At 37.0% G+C, this 12,487-nt stretch overlaps 1 protein-coding gene across 1 annotated transcript; it reads left to right on the top strand.

The window, feature by feature from the left end:
* The first annotated feature begins 2,719 nt into the window (after positions 1-2,719).
* Positions 2,720-9,333, top strand: LOC114533282 (putative ankyrin repeat protein RF_0381). The gene is made up of 3 exons (XM_028554786.1): positions 2,720-2,877; positions 5,176-6,695; positions 7,447-9,333. Exons 2-3 carry the CDS (start codon positions 5,265-5,267, stop codon positions 8,290-8,292), a joined length of 2,277 nt encoding a protein of 758 aa, XP_028410587.1. The 5' UTR covers positions 2,720-2,877; positions 5,176-5,264; the 3' UTR covers positions 8,293-9,333.
* The last annotated feature ends 3,154 nt before the right edge of the window (positions 9,334-12,487 follow it).

The raw sequence follows: 12,487 nt of genomic DNA, 5'->3' as shown, positions 1-12,487 counted from the left end.
TTGTGCTATTGCATGTACAATGCTTTTGCCATATTGGAATATGCAAGCTGTACTAAACATCTACCTCAGTGCAACATAAAGAGTCGCCTCATATCATATTAGTAATGATATACTGATGTGAATGCGAGCGAAGTCATTGTGTTTATTTTATTGTGAGTTGTATTTTGTAGATCTTGTCTCACGCAGCCTACGAATTATACATAATGAATGATTTTCTTTGAAAAAATATATTAACTCTTATATACCTGAATATCTTAGCGATCCCTCTAGTAGACAGGATTCAAAGACATGATAAAATGTTTTTTCGGTGGACTTCATATATACAAACAGGATTTGTAATAATGACATCTTGTCTTTCGTACGTCATGTGACTTCCTTCCAAAAGGAAGTTCATTTTTACATGGAATACTAAATTAATCTTCCAAGAAAACAGGACATCCCACGGCCACGAAGTTCAACAGCAATCGGCCATTAACAATTATTGAATGAGGTAGAACATGATATGAAGAATTATCAAGCCAAAGTTTGTGATTATCAACCGAAGCCGAAGGCTGAGGTTGATATATAATGACAAACCGAGGCTTGATAATTTTTCATATCATCATTATCATGTGAAAACCGAATTCAATAATTGTTTTATCATTTATTTAAAAGAATGAACATTACAAATTTAATTTGTTCGCTTTAATTTGTGTCGATTTCACCACAGTTAACGGAATATATACATGGTTTGGAAACTAAATAAAAGTACAATACAACTCATTACCAGAGAAGCTTCTGTCTTACATACAAGACTAAGATTGGGTTGCTGTGCCCTGAATGACTATTTATATACTATTAATTGTTGTAATTCTCCTTTATGTGCGTGTGGTTCAGAAAGTGAATCTGTAAAGCATTGTCTATTATCATGTTCCCGTTTTGCTGCTCGACGTATTAAACTTCTTACCTCAGCTGCACAAGTCTGTGGTCAATTTTGGCTAGCGATTGGTGACAATGAGAAAGTTAAGTGCATGTTGAAAGGATCTTCCCAATTGAGTTATGAAAAAAATTGTATGATATTTAGTTTAGTTCAACGGTATATTCTGGACACTTGTCGTTTCTCCTAGCCTTATGACTAAATTGTCTCTGTGTTTGTCTTCTTGGTTTTTGATGATTGTGCTTGTATCTTTGCAAATATATTTTTTTCAAAAATTAGTAATTCTAAACAATGTGAGCCTCCTTGATGAGCTTTTGCTCTTGAGGCAAATATGGAATTGCTTTTGCTCTTGAGGCAAATATGGAAATAAAGTTAATATATAAAAAAACTCATTACCTATGTTATTGTCCAGCTTTATGCAAAAAACGGTTCCTTTCTCGTCACGAGTCTATTGTATATTAGCCAAACTAACCAATAGCATTTGTCTTGCTGAGCTCCACAACCTTGACATGATAAATATGTTAATTGTAGTTTTAGGTCTCCAAACCATGTTTATTCTATCAACAGTGATTTCACATTCCCGCTCCTTTGAGACGTTGATGTCTTCGCCATTGATGTGACGTCGAAGTGGGATACGATTATTTATTACGCTAAAAAAAGTCGTATCACACGTTATGACGTCACACATGTCAAACCTTTAAAGCCGGTTTTCCACCAGCGATACTTTTCGCGCGAAGCGACTTTATTCCTTTGTACTTGAGAAATTAGTTCTAGATGGTTGCAGTTGAGAGCTCGGGAACAAAAGTAAAATGTCGATTCGCGCGAAAAATATCGCTAGTGGAAAACCGGCTTAAGGCCCACATAGACCGGACGCGAATTGGCAACGCGGCGCGAATTTTCAACGTTTTTAATTTTTCAGAATCAAATAAATTTTAAACTATCATAATATTCTTGTAGATTACATAACAATAAAACATTTTGACTGCTCTAGCGTCCATTGTTTCCAAATTTTGCTTCCAGAATTTAATTTATATGCTTCTGAAAACTCGAAATTCGCGTCGCGTTGCCGCATCGCGTCCGGTCTGTGTCGACCTTTAGCTGATAAAACGACATGGTTGAATGCTGAATTCTCGAAGACTCTATCGACAACGCCACAATGTTAATAAATCGAAGCGATACCGAAGAAGCTTAGACCAGCAGCAACAGTTCAACATTCATTGTACAAACGGAAAAGAAATCAAAATATCTGATAAGAGCGAAGCCGGATAGTTAGAGGAATACGAGGTGGATGATCATGATTTCGCCAGAAATCCATAACGTAGAAGCGGAAAAATAAGTTCAAGTCACTGCTTTGTGGAATAAGACAAAGTCGATGCAGTCAAAGTTATCTATAAAAAATAAAACTACAATTCCCTTTACTTCTTTCTAAATATCAACGATATCAAACCAAACCTTACACATCTTCAATTTTTAGCGCGTCCGCTGCCCACGTAAATGATGTCTAAATATTTAGGAATATATATAATATAATTATTAAAATGATTAATGTCAAGTGAAATATACATACATGAATGCTGTTGTGATGCTGTTCTCAACCAGTGTTCTCAACACAATACTTTGCTTAGACTTGCTACAAGTCGACTCTTTAAACCCATACGCGAGCTTGAGCGACCGAGCGTAGCGAGGTCGCGAAAGCGAGGGAAGGGAACGCGCGGAAGCGTTCCGTTCCCTCGCTACGCTTGGTTCTACTACGCGCTTCCGCGCGTTCCTTTTCCTCGCTACGCTCGGTCGCTCAAGCTCGCGTGTGGGTTTAAAGAGTCGACTTGTTAGTTGTAGCAAGTTGAGCAAGTTGCTGTACATATATCCTGCTTGGCTGAAATATAAATGTCGAAATTCGAAGTGAATGTATCAATACAAATTTTTACATGAACTAAATGTGTTGGAGATCGTGAATACGAAAGGTGAGAATTAAAACCAATAGTTATAATATGCAGATCTTTCACTTTGTGCGGAAGCTGTACCAGTGTTGTTGTATTACTATGCCAATTGGCTTATCAATCCCAATAAATTTGTTTGGGGTAATTTGTTTATGTTTGATTCTACAGCTTGAGCACCTTCCAGGCTCCCACGTTGCAATTTTACTGATGCGCACAGCTAGGGCCCAGGATATCAACCCTGGTGTATATTCATTACTTAATTCTGACAAACAATTGCTTTCAAAATAAGCTAATGGGCAAAATGGACCGGCTTTCCTTACATATTTTATTTTTAGGCTGATTATTTGTATCCCTGCTGTAATAAATATAGCTAGTGACAGCTAGTCTATAACTTGGGCAGGAACATTGTTTAGGGATGGTCAAGTCCCAGCCTTTTTAACTCAGCTAAGGCAGGACCACTATGTGATACAGTATAACCAGTAGCAGGACTTCATATTTTGGTTGCAAGCAATTTATGGTGCAACACTATGTAATGACAAAGCTTCAATATCTGTTCAACTATATTTTAAGGGCAAATTAGATCAATTACAGTAATTGCAAACAGACAAAGACCATCAGCATACCTTGGTTCCTATGAAAAAATTATGTAAAATTAACTACACTATGGCATGTTGACAAGTAATCATATATTCAGAAATAGTTTTATTTACTCTTTGATCAAGTCCTCATTTTGTGAATAGAACAACATGCATGAATGCCCCTGATGCTATTCATGGAAAATCAAGGCTCTGTGCCACATTAATTATTCCATTGGTGATGTCAATAGCTTTAGCAACCCTTACATGACAAGCACTTCTCTTGGCAATAAAATCTATATAAACCAAGTAATAATTTTATGTAATAAAGTACATATAGTGTAATTTGCCAGTCTTGCTTTAATTAACTGTAATTTACCTGTAGAATATGAATTAATTTCTGATTTAAATCTGCAATATTTTTTAATTCCACTCAACTCCAAATCCAATATGGATGTTGCCACAATTATTACATATGACAGTGACACGTTTCCAAGTAAACCATGTAAATCCATGTTATACTCTCTTATATTTCCACAGGATAAATAGATCTTTATTATTTACATTTGTAAAATCGGTTCTTGTTGTTTTTTTAATTAGCAATTTCTTCTATTATTACTTACTGTATGTACAACAAAATGGATTTTTACCACTGATGGACATGCATGGCTCCAATTCTATGTTTAAAAGCACTTGTTTGCTGATATTTAAAATTTATAAGGGCCAATTAAAGCTTATAGCTCTCACACAAAAAATTATATTGATTGGTTACTTTTTAAACTCAGTGCTTTGTGACACTTACTAATTTTATCGAAACAATTGATACATTGATACCTTGCTTTGGGACTTGACCCATAATTTCAATTCCTGGAACCTGCATATGAGCATGCTGTGAACTGTATAAGCATAGGGGGGTTTGAGGGGTGGTGAAACATATTTTATTTTAGGGGCTACATTAAAAAATGTAGTCCACATAGTCTATGCTTCTGTTTTAAGGTACAGAGAGGCGAGAGCAGAAACAAGCAAAACCATTACCTTCTGGAGAGCTATAACTGCACGATTATTAGTAGATTTTTTGTTCGTATTTTTTTAATAATTTTAACATATGTTTCAACCACGCACTAAACACTAGGAATTGCATCCGCTTCTCCATGAATTTTTTTTCATGGTCAAAAGGATAGAAATTGCAAGCTCTGCAATTCGGGTGGGGCGCATAGTATATTAGGGGGAGTTATGGGCTGTGACACCATTTTTCCAAAATTAGTTGAAGAATTGAACTCGCTCTAAAAACCTGGAAAACCTGCCTTAGATGTTGCATGGCTCCCTCGCAATAATAGGGCGGCAGATCATATTTTATTTTGCAAACGGTGAATTTAAAAAAATTAATAAATATAATCGTTTTGTCTTCCCGGCTATAAAAATGATTAAGAATGAAATTTTTTGCATGTTGGCATCAAAATCTTTCGTGTATTTTTGGGATGCTAAGTCCCAACACACTTATTCTCGACTGTAACGTCGCTACCCCCCCCCCCCTCCTTTCCCACGCCCTTCCACCATCCATAAATTCCTGTCATATTTTGGCCAAGCAGCTGTAAGTTTAGTATACTGTATATATGAAAATGGTGACCCATACAAGAACCGTCCTTCTCATCGAATATTCGGCACTTCAGAGATGAATATTGCAATATTCGTGGCGATGGTGGAAACTTGCAGCAAATGAAATATCAGATTTCTATTTCATATATAGATACGAAACTATGTCAGAACTATTCGAAGCACCTGAAAGAGTGATTATTCCGGAAGTAGAATGATTGGATACCTCTTTCGCGTATATAAATGAAAGCGATGAATACATACAAGAAAACAATTCTTCATTATGCCGCTGAGCGTTCCTCAATAGAAGATTGTGAGTTTTTTGTTGAACATGGTGCTGATGTAAATTCAAAAGATTGGGAATGTAAAACTCCTCTTCATTATGCTGTCATTTCGTGCTCATTCGTAATTGTCAAGTGCTTAGTTAGGTATGGTGCTGACGTGAATTGTGTAAACACTTGGGGAAAATCAGCTCTTCACTATGCCGCTAAATCAAAATCGTTGAAAATCGTTAAATATTTAGTGACACATGGTGCATGTGTAAATTGTAAAGATTCGATGAACGGAACCGCCCTTCACGATGCGACCAAGCTTGGCTCGTTGGAAATTGTAAAGTATTTAGTTGAACACGGTGCGGATATAAATCCTCAAGACAAGAGAAAGAGCATTCCTCTTCACTATGCTGTCAGATCAAATTCGTTGGAAGTAGTAATTTTCTTAATCGAAAACGGTGCCGACGTAAATTGTGAAGGTTGGATGGACGGAGTTGCTCTTCATGATGCTGCTAAACTTGATTCATTGGATATTGTAAGATATTTAGTTGAACATGGTGCTGATGTGAATTGTAAAGACGGGGAGAGTAAAACTGCTGTTCATTTTGCCGCTATGTCCTGTTCATTGAATATTGTCAAGTATTTATTTGATCATGGTGCGATTAAAACTTGCAAGGATAGAAAAAATAGAAATGCCCTTCACTATGCCGTTAAATCAAACTCATTTGAAATTGTCCAATATTTACTTCAACATGGTGCTGATGTGAATGGTAAAGATTGGAAGAATGGGACTGCTTTACACTATGCTGCTAAGCCTGGTTCATTAGAATTTGTAACATGTTTAGTTGATCATGGTGCTGATATAAATGCCACGGACATGGAGAACAAGACTGCTCTTCACTGTGCTGTGCGATCAGGTGCATTAGAAGTTGCTAAATATCTAGTTAAACAGGGTGTAGATGTCAACACTAGGGACACAAGTAATAGAACAGCACTTCATTTTGCTGTGATCTCTAATTCAGTGGATATTGTCAAATGTTTGGTTCAAGGCGGTGCTGAAGTGACATGTGAAAACACCCATGGCGGAAACACTATTTTATTTTTGGCCTGTAAGAACGGAGATCACTTAATCGTTGATTACCTTCTACAAGGCGAAGCTGTTAAAGACATAGATGGGTACGACATGGATTCCGTTTCTCCTTTGCGTATAGCTTGCAAGTTAGGAAATACTGCAGTTGTTCGAACATTAATAAAGTTCAACGTTGATATAAGAAGAGAGACCAGTTTGAAATGTCAAAATAGTGAAATTATTCGAATTTTGAAGTTCGAGTTGAAGAAGTCCTTGAAACATCGCGAGAAAATTCGATTTTTAAAGTCACTGGTCGATAAAGAATTGACACAGGTACAGTAAACCAGCATGTTTCAAGTTGATGTTCAGTCATACAAAAGCTGGGTATCGCATCCAATGGGTAGTGTTTTTTCAATCAACTTAAGATTGCTCACTTTTCGGTATACCCATGCTAAAAAAACCTTAGTATTCTCAAATTTTGGTTTTACATTTTATTTTTTCCTTATCCCTTGCTTTTTAAGTATTTTTACGATGGTTGCAAAAATTTGCTATCTGCGGTCAGCACTATCTAACCTTTGCACAACCGACCCGGTATTCCAAACAGAATCACACTAACTATATTTCTAACTAAACTTGTTCCTAAACGACCATTTGCAATTGCATTATAACTATGTGTCGTCATTTTCCTAGTACGATTTTTTCGAAGCTAGAATTAGCTGAATAATTTCAATTTGTGTTTTTTACCACGAAAATTGACAACTTCAGTTTAAATTGACTTTTAAGTACCGCGATGGTGCAATAATATAAGAATTCCATAATGGGATTTTTCCTTTGCAAAACGAAATACCAAGATTATATTCAAATAAAATGTAATTTGTTGGTTTTAGAAATATGCAACAATATTAATGTTATATAACATACTATAGGTAGCATTAAAAATTTGGAATAAATGTAATGACGGTTCAAATACTTCTTTTTTAATAATTTAGAAATAATTTTAATGGCTATATTCCAAAATTATAGGGATTTTTTACTCTCTTTATACATACTAAACATTTTAAAGTTTTTTGTATCGATTTTGTAGGTTGGGTATCCATTAAAGTTATTTTCCCCAAATAAAACCTTGTTGTTGGGAGCTGGTTCTATGGGAACATTTGTATATGTTGGGATTCTAGAAGATGGGACCGAAGTTGCCGTAAAGAGGATGTTAATACAAGCGTCTCAGACAGCTGCTGAAAACGAAAAACGGATTCTGAGTTTAATTGATTCATCTTTTGTAGTTAGTTATCGAACTTTTCTTAAGGATGACACCTTTATGTATTTGATTGTTGATCTCTGTGAGGAAACGTTAAGAGAATACGTTCGAACACGAAGTGTCCAATTTTTAGGGCTACACGGTCAGCGAATGGTGAAAGAAATCTTAACTGGTTTAGAATTTCTTCATAATCAGGGAATTTTGCACCGAGATCTCAAGCCATCAAATGTCCTTGTCGATGTCAACGGTCACATGAGATTGACAGATTTTGGATTGAGTCGGGTACTAAATGAAGAAGAAACCACATTTCACACTGATCCGAAAGGAACCAATGGTTGGATGGGTGTGGAAGTGATTGAGGCAATCAATCATGGGGGAATATGTGATTTTAAGAAAAAATCTGATATTCAAGTTGCAGGTATGATTGCCTTTTTCATATTAACTAAAGGCGAGCATCCGTTTGGAGAAAAAGTGGATCGAATGAGGAATATCGGCAGAGGAAATCCGGTGAATTTGAAGAAACTTAAAGACCGTAATGCACGACAATTTGTCGCATTGTTGATCAGTCACAAACTTACGGATAGACCTTACGCACACGAAGCAATGAACCATTCATTTCTGAAGCAAATAGTGAATTACGAACCGCAACCCAAACTTTCCCTAATTGACGAATAGTTTTCATCTACACGACGTGCTTTAAAGGCAGAAACATTTTTTACATTTTTAGTGAAAAGCTGCTCCTTTTTGAACAGAAAAGATTTTTTATGTAAACATTATACGCGTTGGTGAATTAGTGTTTTCCATTCGTTCTGATCGTAAAATACTGTCGTGCATGCAACGAATGGGAATTTCGTTTTAGACCAATCAGCAAGTTTGTTCACATTTTTACTAACCCAATCAGAATGCATAAATTGTGACCAGTAAAAAAGTACATTATCTTCCATTTTACATCAAGTATTAAAAATTTAGGCATTCTGATTGGCTTTGCCTGGAAAATGATGAAGGTGTATGTATATACATCAGGTGTCCCGTGAACTATGAAAACGACCTAGATTTAATTCGTAATGAATTAGAAGCTCTTTGTTCGGAATAAAACAAGAGGCAAAGATTTGTCCACGGCCCCATGAGTACGCATTTCATCCGTGCCCGGCTTTTGTTTTGGAAGCCTGAGCACTAATAATATTGGGCACGGGTACCCATTTTAGCCGTGTAAACAGGGCTTTGGTCATGCAATTTCACCCTTTCATTGCCAGAAACATTAATGCCATAGCCACAGTTTAGGGAATGAACAGTAGGGCCACCGCTCAAGTCTTATTATACGGATATTTTATTACGCATAACATTACCATATTCACAGCCAGTCGATTGTATTTTCCAGAAAATCAGAAATTAATCAGCTGGTTAGCGGCAGTCAGTAACTGAATAAAAATACAGCACCGCCGGGTGGCCTGGTGAAGTGGCACTACTGTTCACAAGAAAATCCATTTCATTGTAATTCAAAGACCCGACGGAAAGTCCGGCTTGGACAACCGGCATGTGCTCCTGTATGGCTTGTTTAGTTCTTGTAATGTTTTGACTGCAATTTTGATTGTGAAGTTTATGGTGCTGTGATGCGGTGCAGACGTCTATTTTTGAGCTCCGTCTAGAGTAAACTAAACTAAACACCAGGAAAAATCTCCTCTGGATCGGAACGGATTGGAAAATTTCCTTTGTCGTTGAGTTCTCAGGCGGCGTTTATACAAAGAAAACTTTCCTGTCCTGTCCGATCCAAAGGAGAATTTTCCTGAGTGGAAACTGGCCTTAAGAAACATAGCGTTGTTGCGAACGCTCTTAGACCCGTTTACACTAGAACCAAAGTTTTCGGATTCATCACGAAAGCGGAATGTTTTAGTACCGGATTCATGTTGCTGTTTACACACGCAGCAACGAATCCGATAGAAAATGTACTCGGTTTTAAGCCGTATCCGGAAACTTTGAATCCGTAAAAGTTTGTGGAAACTTCGTACCCAGAAACATTTGAATCCGGAAAATTTTCTTGTGTAAACGCTTTGCACGCTGAATCCGAAGAAATTCAATATGACGACCAAACAATGCTCCAAGAACAAGTAATGTGAGTGTAAACGGATAAATCCGCATACAGAGACAACTAAAGTGTAGTGTAAACACCTGATGAATCCGATACATGTGTGTAACAATTAATGAATCTGGATAATTCTACAAATCCGAAAACTTTCGTTCTAGTGTAAACGGGGTCTTAATGGCAACTTCAACAAAACCGAACACGAATTTATGCTTTGTATGGACTGGTGATTTTGAATCCTTAAACAATTTGTTGCTGAGAATTTTAATTGTTTTTTCCTAATCCCATCCCGGTGGAGAGGAAAAGCTTTTTAGGTCAGAGAACGTATCTATATCCTAGCGAAAGAATAAAAATTCGTTGTACATAACCAGGTTCAAGACAAGCAAGATTCTGGGTGAGCTGTTTAAACACAAGTGTGATTGTGGTCAACAATTCTTGCAGGATCGCAAGCAGCAATCCATCGATATGTCCGATGTTAGGGAAGCTATCGAAAGCCTTACACTTGGCCAGTATAAAAAAGTGCATAATGATTTTGTATAAGATTAAAAAATTATTCCGATTATATTATGCCGCGAGAACCGGCTAGAATTTGCCAGGGTGAATTATTTTTAATCATGGCATGCACGTGAATGATATTACTTTTAGAGATATAGCTATAATTATAGTTAATTTAAAAAAGTCGGATCAACTATCCACATGCAAGGTTGGATATTTCGCAGTCAGTATATCCCTTATTGGGTAGGCTATACTTATTGCGTTAGCCCTTTCACTAGATTGGACTGCATTCATACATACATACATACATACATACATACACTTTATTTAAACACGGAAGTAAAACCATCAGTACATTTGATATTTAAATATTTACAGTCTAATTTATATATAAATAAAGAGAGTATCGTGGGAGTACTGTTCTACCTGGTTGCCGTGTGGGAGTCGGTTGAACTAGAATATAGAGATTCCAGTCTACTTTTAAAAGAGGTTAGAGATGGCGATAATCTAGAGGATTCAGGCAAGCTGTTCCAAAGAAATGCTCCGCTATAAGAGAAGGAGCGCTTTAAGTAATCAGTGTTAGGTTTAGGAATAAACAACTTGCCATAGGAATTCCTAAGAGCATACTGCCCCCTTCTAGAGACGATCATCTCTTGTAGGTATTGAGGTGTTTGACCATTAAGAATTTTGTACATGAGTATGGCCTTCTGTTTTTGACGTTTGAGTGATAAATTATTCCACTTTAGCTTATGAAGAAGGACATTGGATGATACATCATATGAAGAACATGTTATGACGCGTGCTGCTCTATTTTGTAGTCTCTGAACTCGATCACTTAAAGTAACTCCGAGTCCGTCCCATACTGGGGCGCAGTAGGAAAAATAAGGTTCAATAAAACCTTGGTAGATCTTAATTGCGGTTTCCTGATTCATTAGCCCTCTAGTACGTTTGAGTGCACTAATTGCAGACGAAACTTTTTTAGTAATCACGTCAACATGGTTAGTCCATGTAAGATGTTCATCCACGGTCAAACCTAAAGTTTTGGCGGACTCAACTTGTTCGATTGGTTCATTATCCACAGTTACACAAAAGTCATGATCATCAAAGGTTGCTAACCGTTGTCGAGAACCGATGACCATGAATTCTGTTTTAGCAATATTTAAACTTAACTTGGCGTGTCATTAACTCATAGAAGCAAGACGTGTACTTTTGAGCTCCTGCATTTTACAGTTTTTATACCGATTTTACAAGTTTATAACTCATCTATAATATATACCTTGGTCTGAGTTGTAATATGTCGTTGTCAGACAATGCGTGTCTTGCCTGGACGGGAGAATACGATCTATTAAAGAAGTTTGTATCTGAAGACTTAAAGTTAATTGGAGTATGGGATCAACCAGGCGGCGACAAGAAAGTATTTAAATCATCTAATACTTCGATTTCTTGGCGAAGATCTAAATGTTTGCTCTACATAGATGGCCCCGAAGCGAGTGATATCACACAGCTTATATGTTCCAAAATTGTGGGAAGTTTAAATGCTGTAAGTAGACCTAACGACACTAATAAAGACACAAATATCTCAGACTTTTCATGTCAGACGGCGGCCGATCTGCAACCTTGTTTATGCAAATGCGTAGATGTTTGTCGCGATATCAAAGATCTTAAGTCGAGTCAAAGTGCTAGTAATGAGGCTATTCAGGCGTTGTCAGAAACTGTTGATCTCATTGCTGAGACTTGTGCTGATTTTCACGGGAAGTCCTACATTGAACCAAAACGAAAAACAAGTCTCACGCTGTTAAGAGCCTACATGAATCGCTTCACGAATTTGAATTGCATATATCTGATAATGAACAAAACACATTTGAGACAATAGAAATTATTGAAGCAACTAATTCTATTGAACCCAAGATCAAAAACACTGCGGTACAAATTCAGACTAACCCAGATCCTCTTTTGGAAAACGTAATCGAGAGTCCAAACTCGACTGAAGAAAGTGTGTCTATGGCTACTGAGTTTATACCGAGTCGCAACGCAACTAGAAAAAACAACTTAAATGTACCTACTCAGTTGGCTACCACTACTGCTCCCCTACCGAAACATTTGACACCATGTCCCTTCCTTCGCAGAAAAGGCCATTGTCTAAAAGGTTCAAAGTGTGATTTTTTCCATCAATTAGACCCACATCGGCGCAATAAATTCTCTCAACCACATAGTACAGCACCTCTGTCTATTAATCCAATGTCATCTTTCCCCACCTGGTCTTCATCAAGAATGAGTCCCCCTTTTTTTCGGGCC

Source organism: Dendronephthya gigantea, unplaced genomic scaffold, assembly GCF_004324835.1.
Source record: "Dendronephthya gigantea isolate DGI-Jeju-01 unplaced genomic scaffold, DenGig_1.0 000088F, whole genome shotgun sequence".
NCBI lineage: Eukaryota > Metazoa > Cnidaria > Anthozoa > Malacalcyonacea > Nephtheidae > Dendronephthya > Dendronephthya gigantea.
This window is presented reverse-complemented; position numbering and strand designations above follow the sequence as displayed.

Coding starts and splice junctions, on each gene's coding strand:
- LOC114533282 (XM_028554786.1), top strand. CDS start 5,265: ATGAAAGCGATGAATACATACAAGAAAACAATTCTTCATTATGCCGCT. Junction 6,696..7,446: donor TCGATAAAGAATTGACACAG/GTACAGTAAACC, acceptor TCGATTTTGTAG/GTTGGGTATCCATTAAAGTT.